The following is a 17696-nucleotide window of genomic DNA, read 5'->3' as shown; positions in this document are numbered from 1 at the left end:
AAGGGTGGGTACGCTGAACTGCTGTTGGGTGCATATGTACAAACAACAGTCAGGACCCGTCCCCCCACCCGAAGGTGGAGGGAGGCAACCCCCTCGTCTACCGGTGTTAACCCCAATGTACAGGCACTGAGCCGGGGTGTGTGTGTGTGTGTGTGGGGGGGGGGGGGGTGATGAGTATGACCACACCTTCTCTGCGCCTCTCACGGTGGGCAACTCCAGAGTGGAATAGAGTCCAACCCCTCTCAAGAGAACTGAGAGGTTGGTTTGGCTGCCGCCCAGCTCACGCTGAACCCGGCCCCTTTGGCCCCTCCCATGGGTGGTGAGCCCATGAGAAGGGGGACCCACGTTGCCTCTTCGGGCTGAGCACCAGAGAGGGGCCCCGGTGACACACGTCCGGGCAAGGGAAACTGGGTTCCATTTATTTAGTTCATCATAAGGGGTTTTGTGAGCCGTGCTTTGTCTGGTCACTCACCTAGGACGTGTTTGCCATGGGTGGCCCTGCCAGGGGCATAAAGCCCCAGGCAACTTAGCTCCTCGGATCATTGGGACACACAAACCCCTCCACCACGGTAAGGTGACGACACACGGAGGGGGTGGTCCCTCTTTTAAAAAGGGGGGCCGGAGGGTGTGTTCCAACGACAGAGGGATCACATGGTAAGGTCTATTCAGGGGTGCTGGAGAGGAGGGTCCGTCAGGAAGTCGAGCTTCAGTTTGAGGAGGAGCAGTGTGGTTTTTGTCCCGGCTGTGGAACAGTGGACCAGCTCTACACCCTAAGCAGGGTCCTCGAGGGTATGTGGGAATTCGCCCAACCAGTCTACATGTGTTTTGTGGACTTGGAGAAGCTGTTTGACCGTGTCCCTTGGTGAGTTCTGTGCGGGGTGCTTCGTGGGTATGGGGTACCGAACACCCCGATACGGGCTGTTCAGTCACTATGTGTGATGTCAGAGTTTGGATCGCATTGCCGGCAGTAAGTCGGAATCATTTCCAGTGAGGGTAGGACACTGCCAAGGCTGCCCTTTGTCGCCGATTCTGTTCATAACCTTTGTGGACAGAATTTCTCGGCGCAGCCCAAGCGTTGAGAGGGTCTGTATTGGTGGCCTCAGTATTGCATCTCTGCTTTTTCCAGATTATGTGGTACTGTAGGCTCCTGCAAGCAGGGCTCTCCAACTCTCACTGGAGCGCTTTGCAGCAGAGTGTCAAGCGGCTGGGATGAAAATCAGCACCTCCAAATCTGAAAGAATGGTCCTCAGTCGGAAAAGAGTGGACTGCCCCCTCCGGGTCGGGGAGGAGATCTTGCCCCAAGTGCAGGAGTTTAAAGTATCTTGGGGTCTTGTTCACGAGTGAGGGCAGGAGGGAGCGAGAGATCGACAGGCGGATCGGTGCAGCGTCTGCTGTGATGCGGACTTTGTATCGGTCTGTCGTGCTAAAGAAGGAGCTGAGCCAAAGGGCGAAGCTCTCAATTTACCGGTCGATCTACGTTCAAACCCTCATCTATGGTCACGAGCTATGGGTCGTGACCGAAAGAACGAGATCCCGGATATAAGCGGCCGAAATGAGCTTTCGCCACAGGGTGTCCGGACTCTCTCTTAGCGATAAGGTGAGAAGCTCAGTCATCCAGGAGGGGCTCTGAGTCGAGCCGCTTCTCCTCCACATCGAGGAGCCAGATGAGGTGGCTTGGGTATCTGATTCGGATGCCTCCTGAATGCCTCCCTGGTGAGGTGTTCCGGGCATGTCCCACTGGGAGGAGACCCTGTGGATGACCCAGGACATGCTGGAGAGACTATGTCACCCAGCTGGCCTGGGTCCGCCTCGAGATCCCCCGGGGAGAGCTGGAAGAAGTAGCTAGGAAAAGGGAAGTATGGGCTTCCCTGCTAAAGCTGCTGCCCCGCGACCCGGCCCAGGATAAGCACTTCCATCCATCCATCCATCCACCATGGTGGATGGATGGATGCATGGTGGATGGATGGATGAATAACCACCTTCAAACCTTGACAGAAGTGGAAAATGGTGTGAAGGTCAATACAGTCCGGAGAGGATTTGGGGTTTAGTTAAAATTGTACTCAATTTTGAGGTTCATGGCAAATGCTGTGATTACGATGTACTGGACATGTACTTGTTTATTTTTACTACATTTGCAAAATACTACTGCTGCTACTGCGATGACTACTACTACTACTACTACTACTAATAATAATAATAATAAAAAGCAGATAAGAAAATGGATGGATGACTAATAATAAAAATAATAATGGTGGCGGCCGCGTGATCAATGCAAGCAGCTAGCAGCACAAGCAGCTCAAGCAGTGCTCAAGTGCCCATAATGAGAGTTGTCTGATTATTTTTCAAAGGCGGTCGACATTAAAAAAAAACATGCACACTTTGATGCTGATGCCTGACACAGTTGCCATTCCTATTGATCACTTTCAAATAAATTTGGCTTACTCAAGTGTGTTGTTTTAGTTGGCAAAATTGTTTGACAGCATTAATATAAAGTCTGTTCCAATTATATAATCAATGATTTAAAAAAATATTATGAAATAAGGTTCATGTAATTGCTCAACTGAGAAATTAAAATGTAAAAAAAAAACTCCAAAAGAAACACTAAGATGCAGTGGGGTAGTGTCACAAACATGAGGCAGAAGAGTGATGATTTGCGGGCTCATGAGTTGGTCTGCTCTCAAGACTTAAAAAGCCCCGTCCCATCCGCGCTCCTCCAAAACAATTAAAACACAACCCCCATCTGTTCACGCTTCTCACCATGATGCGGAGACCCTGATGGGCTACTGGAAAGACCAGATATTGGGCTACAGCGGCCCCCGATGACTCCTGCTCCGCCGAGGACAGACACACCACCTCCAATACTGCCTCCGCCTAAACCTCCACATGTTGACATTCTGTTCAGCTCCTGCTCAATTTCCTCCAAGCCAGCACTCTTCTGGAACCGTGACATCCGGTTGACAACCCTTGGAGACATATGTGTCCGGGAACAGGGAGCACCGCCATAGGGGTTGATTGGAAATACATGGGTAGTACCACGAAGGGTGCTGATTGCCACCCAACGACTGTCCTGGCTGAAACACATGTCCTGGACCTACAAGAAGACAAGAAAGAGCTGTCACCAAACAAAGTCAGGATTCTAAATATGCTGAAAAATGAAAATTGCATGATCAAGTCTTGCCTATAGTAATAATAATAACTAGAGCTGCGAACAGGTGTGAAAGGCCCTCGCAGCCATGGCAATGTCAGAGGTATTGATACCTCGGGATCGTGGCACAAAGGTAGAAAATGAAGAACATCAAATGAAAAACGAGTTCCATAAAATATGAGCTCTCCAACAGGCCTGAAATGATCCAATATGCGAAAGGACATTAAAATTGGCAGGTAACTAGTTGGGTTTAGAGTAGAGTTTTTCTCTATCTTGGGCTGTTACAGATGCTTCCATGTTTTGGTAGATCTTGGTGAAATGTTAAAAACATCACCTATGGTCACGAGCTCTGGGTCATGACCGACAGAACGAGATCCCGAATATAAGTATCAAGAACAACTTTATTGTCAAATGTGCTGTATGTGCAACAAACAGCACAGATGAAATTTCTTCCCTTTCAAGTCAACATACAAGCGGACAAAATGAGTTTTCTCCGCAGGGTGTCAAGGCTGTCCCTTAGAGACAAGGTGAGAAGCTCGGCCATCTGGGAGGGACTCAGAGTCGAGCCACTTCTCCACGTCGAGAGAAGCCAGATGAGGTGGCTTGGGCATCTCATTAGTATGCCTCCAGGATGCCTCCCTGGGGATGTGTTCCAGGCATGTCCCACCGGTAGGACGACCCAGGACATGCTGGGGAGACTATATCTTCCAGTTGGCCTGAGAATGCCGAGGGATCCCCCGCGAAGAGCTTGATGAAGTGGCTGGGGAGAGGGAAGTCTGAGCTTCCCTGCTAAAGCTATTGGCCCCGCGACCCAACCCCCGGATAAGCGGTAGAAAATGGATGAATGAATGTTTTGTTCAAAATTTCTCGGTGGTGAACCCAAGGAATTTTATTTTTAAATTGCACAATGAGGATTATATTGATAATTTTGAAAGGTGTAATTTATGTGAAATGTCTTTGTTATTCTGAATGTTAAGAACATAAAAACAATTGCAGAATTTTTCTTGCCAAAATTATGTATTCACACACACACAGACACACACACACACACAGTGATCCCTCACTTATTGTGGTTAACGGGAGATCCTACCACGCTCAGTGAAAAACCACAGTCAGGTTTGCGCCCCAACACCCTCCCGTTGCCTCCATAGGAGTTTTTGTGCAAGGGTTTCTGGGTACCAGCATGTTTAAAATATGCAAACAGAATTGATACTTTACATATTTGAGACAAGGACGAGAGCAGTACATGTATTTACTTGAGTCATAGGCGCATATTTCCTTGTGCAAGGATGGCCCTCATGCTGCTTTCTCTTATTTTATTGTGAATAATATTTGTTTGGACAGCCATAAAGACTGTGGTATGCACAGTAAGGACGTTTCAGTGTGCAATTGATAAAATTGAAACATACAAGAGGAATTTTGTTTCATATCCATAAATCTGGGTGAGCTCATACATGTATTTAGACTTTTAATTACCGGTAAATTGAACAGTCTGATTATGTTGCTTGCGTGAATTTTAAAAGTCCTGTTTCAATCATTTGAAAGCAGTAGTTTCCTTTAGCGCACACATTAAGATTGTGATTTTATTATCAACGATGCAAGAATAAAGAAAAAAATGTATGTATATTTTCAGACCCTTGCTTCAGTCTCCCCACGGTGTAATGTATATAGATGGTGAACAGCACTCTGTGAAGATGCCCATGGGTGTGTGAGGATCTGGAAGATGTGAAAATCATGGCCAAGCGTGTCAGCAGTCAAGAGCAGCATTCCTAAAAGAGAAAATATACATATATATATAAATATACACATATACAAATATACATAATGCACACACATATAAATATATATATTGCACACACACACACATATATATATATATATATATATATATATATATATATATATATATATATATATAAGTATATATATTCATCTTCCGAGCCGCTTGATCCTCACTAGGGTCGCGGGGGGTGCTGGAGGCTATCCCAGCTGTCTTCGGGCAGTAGGTGGGGGGCACCCTGAATCAGTTGCCAGCCAATCGCAGGGCACACAGAAACGAACAACCATTCGCACTCACACTCACAAGCAGGGACAATTTAGAGTGTTCAATCAGCCTGCCACGCATGTTTTTGGAATGTGGGAGGAAACCGGAGCACCCGGAGAAAACCTGGCAGGGTCACTCATGGCAAACAGGTTCTAGGTGAGGCAAACAGGTCCTAGGTGAGGGACCAGACAAAGCACGGCTCACAAAGCCCCTTATGGAAAACAAAATCGATGGTACTCAGTTTCACTTGCCCGGACGCGGGTCACCAGGGCCCCCCTCTGGAGCCAGGCCTGGAGGTGGGGCTCGTTGGCGAGCGCCTGGTGGCCGGGCCTACACCCATGGGGCCCGGCCGGGCTCAGCCCGAAGAGGCAACGTGGGTCCCCCTTCTCATGGTCTCACCACCCGTGGGAGGGGTCAAAGGGTGCAATGCGAGCTGGGCGGCAGCCAAAGGCGGGGACCCTGGCGGTCTGATCCTCGGCTGCAGAAGCTAGCTCTTGGGACATGGAATGTCACCTCTCAGGCAGGGAAGGAGCCCGAACTGGTGTGTGAGGCAGAGAAGTTCCGACTGGATATAGTCGGACTTGCCTCCACACACAGCCTGGGTTCTGGTACCAGTCCTCTCGAGAGGGGTTGGACTCTCTTTCACTCTGGAGTTGCTCACGGTGAGAGGCGCAGAGCAGGTGTGGGCATACTTATTGCCCCCCGGCTCAGTGCCTGTACATTGGGGTTCACACCGGTGGACGAGAGGGTTGCATCCCTCCGCCTGCGGGTGGGGGGACGGGTCCTGACTGTTGTTTGTGCATATGCTCCAAACAGCAGCTCAGCATACCCACCCTTTTTGGAGTCCTTGGAGGGTGTGCTGGAGAGTACTCCTGCTGGGGACTCCCTTGTTCTACTGGGGGACTTCAATGCTCACGTGGGCAATGACAGTGAGACCTGGAGGGGCGTGATTGGGAGGAACGGCCCCCCCATCAGAACTCGAGTGGTGTTTTGTTATTGGACTTCTGTGCTCGTCACGGATTGTCCATAACGAACACCTTGTTCAAACATAAGGGTGTCCACATGTGCACTTGGCACCAGGACACCCTAGGCCGTAGTTCGATGATCGACCTTGTAGTCGTGTCATCGGATTTGTGGCCGCATGTTCTGGACACTCGGGTGAAGAGAGGGGCGGAGCTGTTAACTGATCACCACCTGGTGGTGAGTAGGCTCCGATGGTGGGGGAAGATGCCGGTCGGTCCTGGTAGACCCAAACGTATTGTGAGGGTTTGTTGGGAGCGTCTGGCGGAATCCCCTGTCAGAAGGAGTTTTAACTCCCACCTCCAACAGAGCTTTACCCATGTTCCGGGGGAGACGGGGGACATTGAGTCCGAGTGGACCATGTTCCGTGCCTCTATTGTTGAGGCGGCCAATCTGAGTTGTGGCCGTAAGGTGGTTGGTGCCTGTCGTGGCGGCAACCCTCGTACTCGCTGGTGGACACCAGCAGTAAGGGATGCCGTCAAGCTGAAGAAGGAGTCCTATCGAGCCTTTATGGCCTGTAGGACCCCAGAGGCAGCTGACGGGTATTGACTGGCCAAGTGGAACGCAGCTTTGGTGGTCGCCGAGGCAAAAACCCGAGCGTGGGAAGAGTTCGGTGAGGCCATGGAAGCCGAATTCCGGACGGCTTCGAGGAAATTCAGGTCCACCATCCGACGTCTCAGGAGGGGGAAGCAGTGCACCACTAACACTGTGTACAGTGGGGATGGGGCGCTGCTGACTTCGACTCGGGACGTTGTGCCGGTGGGCAGAGTACTTCGAAGACCTCCTCAACTCCACCAACACGCCTTCCTTGGAGGAAGCAGAGCCTGGGGACTCTGAGGTGGGCTCTCCTATCTCTGTGGTTGAAGTCACCGATGTGGTTAAAAAGCTCCTCGGTGGCAAGGCCCCAGGGGTGGATGAGATCCGCCCGGGTTCCTCAAGGTTCTAGATGTTGTGGGGCTGTCCTGGTTGACACGCCTCTGCAACATCGCGTGGTCAACAGAGAGAGTGCCTCTGGATTGGCAGACCGGGGTGGTAGTCCCTCTTTTTAAAAAGGGGGACCAGAGGGTGTGTTCCAACTACAGAGGGATCACACTCCTCAGCCTCCCTGGTAAGGTCTATTCAGGGGTGCTGGAGAGGAGGGTCTGTCAGGAAGTCGAGCCTCAGATTGAGGAGGAGCAGTGTGGTTTTCGTCCCGGCCGTGGAACAGTGGACCAGCTCTACACCCTTAGCAGGGTTCTCGAGGGTATGTGGGAATTCGCCCAACCAGTTTACATGTGTTTTTGGACTTGGAGAAGGCGTTTGACCGTGTCCCTCGGGGAGTTCTGTGGGGGGTGCTTCGTGGGTATTTGGTACCGAACCCCCTGATACGGGCTGTTCGGTCACTATACCACCGATGTCAGAGTTTGGTTCGCATTGCCGGCAGTAAGTCGGAATCGTTTCCAGTGGGCGTAGGACTCCGCCAAGGCTGCCCTTTGTCACCGATTCTGTTCATAACCTTCATGGACAGAATCTCTAGGCGCAGCCGAAGCGTTGAGGGGGTGCGTTTTGGTGGCCTCAGTATTGCATCCCTGCTTTTTGCAGATGATGTGGTGCTGTTGGCTCCTTCGAACAGGGCTCTCCAACTCTCACTGGAGCGTTTCGCAGCCGAGTGTGAAGCGGTTGGGATGAAAATCAGCACCTCCAAATCTGAAACCATGGTCCTCAGTCGGAAAAGGGTGGAGTGCCTCCTCCGGGTCGGGGGGGAGATCTTGCCCCAAGTGGAGGAGTTTAAGTATCTTGGGGTCTTGTTCACGAGTGAGGGCAGGAGGGAGCGAGAGATCGACAGGCGGATCGGTGCAGCGTCTGCTGTGATGCGGACGTTGTATCGGTCTGTCGTGGTGAAGAAGGAGCTGAGCCAAAGGGCGAAGCTCTCAATTTACCGGTCGATCTACGTTCAAACCCTCATTTATGGTCACGAGCTATGGGTCGTGACCGAAAGAACGAGATCCCGGATACATGAGGCCGAAATGAGTTTTCTCCGCAGGGTGTCCGGGCTCTCCCTTAGAGATAAGGTGAGAAGCTCGGTCATCCGGGAGGGGCTCCGAGTCGAGCCGCTTCTCCTCCACATCGAGAGGAGCCAGATGAGGTGGCTTGGGCATCTGATTCGGATGCCTCCTGAACGCCTCCCTGGTGAGGTGTTCCGGGCATGTCCCACCGGGAGGAGACCCCGAGGAAGACCCAGGACACGCTGGAGAGACTATGTCACCCAGCTGGCCTGGGAACACCTCGGGATCCCCCGGGGAGAGCTGGAAGAAGTAGCTGGGGAGAGGGAAGTCTAGGCTTTGAAATGATCCATCGCTGTCTGTCTTAGACGAGGGGGCGGAGTACTCACATCAGCTGTGTGCTTGGCCATTAAGTGGTACAATATTTCAGAGTCGACGCGTTATGATGATAGCTCAGTTTACGACTGCAAAACATCCAGGTAACTTTTGTCTTGTCAGTGGAAATATCTGGCAACCTTTTAAAAGTACACTTTCCATTCATAAACTCTTGAAGTATTCATTTTCCGTGTCTCGCGCTGCCGTGGCTGGCAAAACCAACATGTGCGTGGACCTGTGCAGCGCGCTTGTTGTTCTGTTTCTAGTTTATTTATAGAGCAACGTAACATCCGCTGTGACGTGTGTTGCTTTAATCTCGTGAAAAAAAAAGAATCCTGTTAAAATTCATTTAAATTAATGCAAATAATAACACGCTGAACTGACAGCTCTAATACATATGTATATATACATACACACACCCACACAAACATTGATATTTAAATATAGACACCCACACAAACATTGATATTTAAATATATATAACACAAATATAACAATACATTTGAGAGAAAAAGCATGTTACTTTGCCTCATTCAAATCTTAATATCTGAACATTTAAATATGTAAACTAAAGCGCAATCACATTCGTAAATGAATGGCTTCTGGTGTTTGAAATGTAAATTGCATCATAACTTCTCCTCAGCTGTCAGTTAACCTGGCCGATCTTCGACCCACTTTTCTCCAAATTGTCGCTACGTTTCTCCAGTTTCTGCTTTCTCTTCTATTATTTTCTTTCTTACCGCTTTCTTATTTGTTTTTTTTTTTCTTCTTCGTGCTACTGTTATTTTTATTTTTATTTTTCGTGATAGGGGTTCACTTTGGCCTTGGGAGTAAAGTTCAGCATTCACTTCAATGATATCTGGCGTCATCTAGCTTTGTGAATGGGTATAACGTCTAGACCCTGAATATAAGACAACCTCACTTCAGTCTTATATCAATGCAAAAAAAACCCCACCGTCTTATATTCGGGTCAATACGGTATATGCGCCGTACGGGGGGCGGGTTTGGAATCTCACTTGGGGCACGATGAGTACATAACACCATCCAGTGTGGGTCTTTGGGCAAGACCCTTCAAGCGAATGCCTAACTGTTAGAAGAATCTATGAGCAAAAATGTATCATGTTTAAAGTTTCATTTATTTGGGCACATCGAAGCGTTTGGCTGCATATCCAGCACCCCCAAATGCCGACACACAAAGGCGCCGGCCACCTGGCCGGAAGGCTGTTGAAGTCCACAATTAGCACGTCAATACAGGTGGGCGACCACAGGGGAGAAGGCGAAACTCTGTCACAAAAGGGGAATGAATAATTCGGGAACAGCAGTTGAGCGACAAAAGACGAGGTGAGAACACCCGTCGCGCCCAGAGGACATTGACCGTCCGCAAAGTCTACAGCATGCTAATTCGATGTAGACCAGCCAGAAAAGGCGCCAATGTACTGGTGGTTCGAGGTTGAAAAACAGGTAACCAATCACTACTGAGGGGCCCGACCGGGGGTGCGGCATGCAAATATCGGGGGCAGTGTTTTTCTTGTATTTTGCATATGTTACAATAAAATGTGGAACTCGCGGAGACGGGACTTTGAGTGTGATCGCGGAGCAACAACCATCGTTCGCTCCCAGAGGTCCGCTCCCGCCGATATTGAAGACGATTTTCCTGTGTGCCGAGTCGTTTCTTTAACTTTGTCCGAGAAAATCTCTGACAGAAACTTGGCGTTGTCGGCAGGATGATGTGGTTGTTCGAACGGATTTGAGCTTTTTTGTTGGACTCTCCGATTTCCTCCGGTGTACGATCCGTGGCTGATCGCGCGTTTTGCGCCTCCGAAGCCAACCAAACCTCGTGGAGACTTTTCCAGGAGGAGCCAGCCCCGCACCGGACACCGCGAGGAGCGAGCAAGCGCCATCATCCAACGAACCTGGGTTCAACTCAGCATCGGGACAATTGTCTGGAAAAAATAAGGTCAGTCGGCGTGGTGGAGAAGCCGTTGCGTAGTCGGATATCTCCACTGAATGACGGAATTAGACGAGTTAACGCCGAAAAGGAGTAGGCTAGCTCGAGTACCGTTTCGTGGTTAGCGGTACGGGGGAAAATAGATTCCGAGGACACAGAGCCCAAGCGCACTGTGAGAGCATTGGCTCATTTAACACTGTTTCTCGCTAAGCGTAAACGGTGAGGAAGCTGTCTTCCTGCGGAGGTTGACCACCTCGGCGTGTGTTTGCATCTAACGTTGTATGCGTATATTGCACGTATCGGTTTTGTGTTAGTGCGTGAGTGTGATTGGTGATCACGCTATTGTGGTAACGTAATCCATATCAACTCCGGCGCGGGCCGTTTTTGTTTTCGGGTAACGACCCAGATCTAGATTGCGATTTTTTCAGGTTGTAAAATACCTGTAAACACTTCCAGCTGTTGCTAGGCAACATGGCGACACGGAAGTCCTCGGGTTGTTGGCGATTGAGCCAAACACAGCAGACAACAGCACGTCACGATGTAGAAGCGATCATTGAAAACACGCGATTAGCTGAAATTGACTACAGAGGGTCAACGTGATTTGTGAAAAAGTGGAAAAAGAAATACGGATTCTCGGGAGACGTTAATGATTGCGATGAATTGGAAACGGTGTTGGGCAAATTATCGCTGAAAGACAAAGAAAAGCGGAAAAATAATGAACACGGAAAACACGGAAAACTGGATGAGGATTTAATTGCAGCGGCTGCTGCCACGCGACCCTCAGCCGCTCCAGCGTCCGCCGTTTCGGGAGAGCTGTACCCGGCCCTCCCCCTGCAGCCGCAAACTATGAGAGAAAATAATCCGGTACCCCCTCCGTCCTGGGGAACGAACCAAACTCTCTTAATACCTCCCGATCAAACTACTAGACATGATTGGAGTAAAGATAATCCTGTACAAGCTTACCCCATGGTTGAGATCCCGGGGGCCGGGGGTGAGGGATCGATACACCTCTACCGGCCATGGACGCCGGCCGAATTTCGAGACATCGCCGCGTCCCTTCCAAAACCAAAAGACAACCCGGACGAGTTCGTAAGAGAACTATCCAATTTAGTCCACAGCCACAGGCTTAACGCGAGTGAACTTTTGAAATTGCTCTCATTAACTACCAGTTCTAAGTTTGCCGCAGTCGTGGGCAACTTTAATGGTAAAAAAGCTGCAGGAGGTTATCTGTGTTATGATGAACTCACACAGGTAGGGGGGCCCCTTGATCAAATTATGGAACGTTGCGCCAAGGCATACCAGCAGACGCAAAACCCCAAAGAAATTGCCAGATGCATACAAAAGGCTGACGAAACTACGGACGATTTTTTCCATCGTCTGCAAACAGTGTTCAAAATACACGGCGGTATCCCTGAGACACAGTCAAACTTGTTCAATTCACATTTAAAACAGCATTTGCTAAACCAAGCACATCCTGATGTTACCCACTATGTTAAAATACATAATTTGAATTGGCGAACATGTCCGATCGATGAGGTTTTGAATTACGCACGGAATTACGAACGACTCGAGAACAAGAAAAGGAAGAATGGATGTCACGTGACCAATATTTATTACGCCGCAAAAAACCCAAACGCACACAGGAAAACGCTGGGTCCTCCTTATAAAGGTAATAAACAAATACGGTCGTTTGCTCCCTTCAAATTAGCCCCTAAGGACCAAAAATGTTTTGTTGAAGGCAGATGTTTTCTTTGTGGGCAAAAGGGTCACATGGTGAAAGAATGTAGACAACAGCGGAAGGACAGGCGTATGCGGGAGCGTGATAGTAGCACGGGGACCTCCTCATCAGATGAGGAGGATTTACAAACAATACGGAACAAAAAAGAGGAGGTAGCTATGACAGCGATAAAGGCCTCTGCGCCTTTGTTTGAATCGCCCGCCTCAAGTGAGGACGAGGGTGACATCTTAGCCGGCAGCAATCATGTTTTCGACACAGAAAACCACTTGCTGAGATGTCAAACTTCGTCCATAACTAAACCGGAAATGACGTTGGTCGAAGGAATCCCGACAGTCTTCCTTGTTGACACGGGTGCTAATATCACTGTTCTCGGTCGTTGGGATCGCGATACTGTGAAGCCAAGTGATGGCAAAATTCACATGAAAGGAGCACATGGCTCCGTGCAGCCCCTGACGTTATCGCAAACAGTAACCATTACTTCCCCCACAGACCGAAATCGGAAGGCACTCGTCAAAACCGCGCCAAATTATCGCTGTCCACATAATTTATTGGGACGGGATGCTCAAACGCAACTCGAGATTTACACCATCGTAAATCACAAGGGCCAGGTTGAAGCCCGCATGGGGAATAGTCAAGATGATGATCGCTATTTTTGGACACTCGATTTACCGAACAATGACGTAACTCGGAGTTCCGAATGTCTAGTTCGATTGGCAGGTACCAAATTAAAGCCAGGAGGTAACGTGCAAACGGCGAACAACCTGCACGTGACTATAAGACGTAAGCAGACACCAGGACCAGACCCTGATTACACTAAAGTTTTTCTGTGCCTGCAACCCCAGGGTATTGTTGTTGAGCACGTGTATTGGAAAGATCAGTGGTGTTTCGCCACAGCGCGGGTAGGAAGGGCGGTCAAGTCCCTCCTCTCACAAGGGCAACACATTTTCATACCACGCGGCAAACCAGAGCAATGTGAGTGGAAAAACAAGAGCTCCGTACCAAAACCACCTGTGGAGCTCCTCCCCCGCCAATCCGGGGTGCGAGGAAACACAGGATGGCTGGGTGCGTCAATACATCAATTGGGAAGTGATGACTACTCCGGCCGTTCATTTCAGCTGACAAATTGCAGTAACACGTGACGTACTAGCAGTAGAGGCACAGGACACAACACAGGATGATTTGAAATTAAGACAAATTTTTGCACCTCCCACAGAACGAAAATATTGGACAAATAAAGGAGCGCCGAGTGTGCCGCGAGGTTGACACATGGCTTGGCAAATGTGTCAAGGGGGGATGATAGCGACGTTAGCACAGGTGCACCAACATTATCATACACATAGGATTATGCACTTTAAAAAAATGTAGACATTGTGTAATCTGCTTGAACAAAACATAAGGGAAACGATACTGTCTTGTCATTGTTTATGTGTTTTCAAAATGGGTTGAACTGTCTGAGAGCGCTCACGATGATTCGGGAACCGTCGTGAAAGCATTGGGCGAATTGTTGGACACTGATTTGAAGCAACACTGCACCACCCACAATCGACTGGATTTGTGGAGTGCACTAACGGAACTGTCAATGCCAGGCTCATTGAGACAATGAGAGAGACTAAAACACAATTTGATCAGAAAGAGATGCATAGGCACAATGACTTGCCCCAGGGTGTTCTGCTCCACAGACTCGCCAGGTCCGGAGTGGTGATCAGAATTTCCTCAAGGTGCTGAAAAGACTTCTCTGGGACAGTGAACGCTGGAATGGCCCCTCTCAAGTGATTGCAGCAACAAAAACTGCGGTCAAGATCGAAGGACGCGACGTCTGGATCCAACAGTCGCGGTGCAAGCTCCTTTGGTTTGAGGTTGAGGGGCCTAGCGACGCCAGTCCCAAGAAGGAGAATCAGCACCTAAGTCCAAGTGCGCTGACCTTGCGTGCCGCCGAAAGACCACAGTGGGAGAGAGGGTCTTCCGTGGTAAGCACACCCCTCTCAAGGAAGACCACAGAAAGGGCAGTCAAGCGTTGCCCATGCATCATCAGCATCATCGGCACCGGCGTCATCCTCATGGGCCTAAGAGAAGTCACGGTGGGCACACAGGCCCACGAAAGGAGTGAGTTCTCATGGGATTCGACGTCGGGAGGCAGGAGACAATTGTTGGTATATTTTTCTCTTCCTGTTTTCCTGTCACTTGCGCGATCCCGCTGGTCAGAGGTTGTGCTGCCAAATTCACGGATGCTATCAAAGTGAAGTGGCGGCTCAGCTGACTGTGGCCATGTCAGAGTACCAACAGGTGCACACGGAGTCTGACGAATACTATTTTAACACTGACTTTGGTGATTGATTTACTGGAACCTTACGTAAGCCCGTATGACGACTTCACAGAAAAGCATTGCAGATGTGAGTGTTTGATGTTCTTGGGTTGGCTTACTTTGTATATAGTAGTTAGTTAGTAGTTAGTTTTATTGGTTTTAATTTTCATTTAATGTGTGTTAGATTAGATTTTGATCTTCATTTAATGTGTAGCCATTGCCCGGGAAGGGTTTTCTGTCCTGATCTTGTTACACCACTTTCCCCTCAGGACAGTTTTTCCTCCCACCCGTGCAATTGCATATCAATGTCACCTGGGCGTTTGACGAAACTTTAATTATGATGCAGAGGTGGGAATGTTAGAAGAATCTATGAGCAAAAATGTATCATGTATAAAATTTCATTTATTTGGGCACATCGAAGCGTTTGGGTGCATATCCAGCACCCCCAAATGCCTACACACAAAGGCGCCGGCCACCTGGCCAGAGGGCTGTTGAAGTCCACAATTAGCATGTCAATACAGGTGGGCGACCACAGGGGAGAAGGCGAAACTCTGTCACAAAAGGGGAATGAATAATTCGGGAACAGCGGTTGAGTGACAAAAGACGAGGTGAGAACACCCGTCGCGCCCAGACGACATTGACCGTCCGCAAAGTCTACAGCATGCTAATTCGATGTAGACCAGCCAGAAAAGGCGCCAATGTACTGGTGGTTCGAGGTTGAAAAACAGGTAACCAATCACTACTGAGGGGCCCGACCGGGGGTGCGGCATGCAAATATCGGGGGCAGTGTTTTTCTTGTATTATGCATATGTTACAATAAAATGTGGAACTCGCGGAGACGGGACTTTGAGTGTGATCGCGGAGCAACAACCGTCGTTTGCTCTCAGTGGTCCGCTCCCGCCGTTATTGAAGACGATTTTCCTGTGTTACCGAGTCGTTTCTTGAACTTTGTCCGAGAAAATCTCTGACACTAACTCATACAATGATGAGAGACAATAAAACGAATGACATGCCGGCTCAGATGTCGCCCGGCCAAACAAAGTCTGCCTCAGAGCACCTTGATGAAAAATGGGCTAATGGAACAAAGCGGAGATGGGCAAGATGCGATAACATGGCTCTGTTGGAATCGATCTCAAGAAGTCCTATCACTGGCTAGAGAGGGCTGGCCTGAAGGACAGCACAGAGGCACTCATCCTGGCTGCTCAGGAGCAGGCCCTGAGCAGCCAGAGCCATTGAGGCCCAGATATACCACACCAGACAAGACCCAAGGTGTAGGTTGTGCAAAGAGGCACCTGAGACAATCCAACAAATAACTGCAGGGTGTAAGATGCTGGCAGGGAAAGCCTACATGGAATGCCATAAGCAGGTGGCTGGCATAGTCTACCGAAAAATCTGTGCGGAGTATGGACTGGAAACCCCAAGGTCAAAATGGGAAACAGCTCCAAAGATGGTGGAGAATTACAGAGCGAAGATCCTGTGGGACTTCCAGATCCAGACTGACAAGATGGTAATGGCGAACCAACCAGATATCATGATCATAGATAAAGGGCAGAGGAAAGCCCTTGTCGTGGATGTAGCGGTCCCAAGTGATGGAAACATCAGAAAGAAGGAACACGAGAAACTCGAGAAATACCAAGGGCTCAGAGAGGAGCTGGAGAGAGCCTGGAAGGTAAAGGTGACAGTCGTGCCTGTGGTGGTCGGAGCACTCAGGGCAGTGACCCCGAAACTAGATGAGTGATTGCAACACATCCCGGGAACAACATCGGCCATCTCAGTCCAGAAATGTGCAGTGCTGGGAACAGCAAGGATACTGCGCAGAACCCTCAAACTTCCTGGCCTCTGGTAGAGGACCCGAGCTAAATGAGGGACGGACACCAACCGAGGGGCGGTGAGACGAGGAATTTTATATATATGAATAACAAAGAAGAGGAAAAACAAAAGGTATCTCTATCAAAAATCCTCTTCTCCCGAGCAACTGTTTCCCCACTTCAACATGAACTGAAAAATTAAAAGTGCAGTATCATTCAGAATGAGGCAGACAGAAAGCCTCAGCTCATGCTCTGAGAAGCCACTAAAAGCACATGCATCAGCTGGGAATTCTGAGAAGAAAATGGGGCCCCTCTAATTATAGAGTGTGGAAACGGAAGTGAGGGGTGATTAGGAGCAGAGGCAATGTGGTCTGTTTATCTGGGAGCTTCCTCTTGCTTTCAAGACCTCTGCGCCCCACAGCACACAAACACACACTCTCTTTTTTCTCTGCTGCTTTGGTAATGTCCCACTGGGTGTCTGGAGAGTCTGGCCCCTGCCTGGCTTTCCGACAGATTAAACTTGGCTGCAGTAGGGTGACCAGAACTGGCGTTTCACAACTGCTAATGGCAGAGTCTACACTCCAAAAATGTAATTGCTCAGTGATGTCGGAAAGCTCTGCGAGTGTGAGTGCCTAAGGTCCAAGTCTTTTGTGGTCTTGTTGAAATAGAGAGGCGTCAGTTTGTTAGCCCATGAGAAGGCCAAATTACAAAGAAGCACAGCTACTTGGAGAATGAAAAGAGAGGGTTTGGGGAAACTAGAGGGTTACTTGGCCAGGCTTTGACACGTCCTATTTAGAACACCAAGTCTGGGGGTTAAAGTGTTATTTACAAGGTTTCAGTATAAAAAATGCTGGAAAATGCACTTAAGTGGAAAGGATGATCTTTAATTTAACATGTTCATGACAGGGGTGTGTGTGTGTGTGTGTGTGTGTGTGTATATATTTAGACACACACACACACCATATACATGTATACACGCACACGCACGCACACACACACACACACACACACACACACACACACACACACACACACACACACACACACACACACACACACACACACACTTCAGCTGTTTTCATGCAGTAGGCAGGGGACAATTTAATTTCAACATCCATTATATCTACCAGAGATCTTATGTTGGATCCTCAGTGTCGTGAAAAAAGTATTTGCCCTCTTCCTGATTTCTATTTATAACACACGTCAGTTCATCTGTTTAACATCAGACAATTGGTTTCAAATCCTGACTTGGCCACCCCAAAACGTTCTTCTATCTATCTATCTATCTATCTATCTATCTATCTATCTATCTATCTATCTATCTATCTATCTAT

At 49.0% G+C, this 17696-nt stretch overlaps 2 protein-coding genes and 1 long non-coding RNA gene across 7 annotated transcripts in view; 1 reads left to right on the top strand and 2 right to left on the bottom strand.

The window, feature by feature from the left end:
• LOC127609292 (uncharacterized) overlaps positions 1-10132 on the top strand; it is a 31413-nt gene extending 21281 nt beyond the window's left edge. Inside the window, exon 2 of the long non-coding RNA XR_007964512.1 lies at positions 9765-10132. This is a non-coding gene — a long non-coding RNA (uncharacterized LOC127609292). The remainder of the gene's footprint in view (positions 1-9764) is intronic.
• Positions 1-17696, bottom strand: part of bcas3 (BCAS3 microtubule associated cell migration factor) — a 376831-nt gene that overhangs the window by 269627 nt on the left and 89508 nt on the right. For all 5 annotated transcript variants that reach the window (XR_007964470.1, XM_052078874.1, XM_052078875.1 and 2 more), the window contains 2 exons: positions 4781-4914; positions 2758-3091 (listed from right to left, as the gene is read on the bottom strand). Coding sequence is in view for 4 of the 5 variants with exons in the window: in XM_052078874.1 (XP_051934834.1) it covers positions 2758-3091; positions 4781-4914 (468 nt within the window). In the remaining variant the exon portion in view is untranslated. The remainder of the gene's footprint in view (positions 1-2757; positions 3092-4780; positions 4915-17696) is intronic.
• LOC127609199 (uncharacterized) overlaps positions 1-17696 on the bottom strand; it is a 99957-nt gene that overhangs the window by 47792 nt on the left and 34469 nt on the right. The window lies entirely within an intron of this gene.

Source organism: Hippocampus zosterae, chromosome 10 (genome assembly GCF_025434085.1).
Source record: "Hippocampus zosterae strain Florida chromosome 10, ASM2543408v3, whole genome shotgun sequence".
Classification (NCBI taxonomy): Eukaryota; Metazoa; Chordata; class Actinopteri; order Syngnathiformes; family Syngnathidae; genus Hippocampus; species Hippocampus zosterae.
This window is presented reverse-complemented; position numbering and strand designations above follow the sequence as displayed.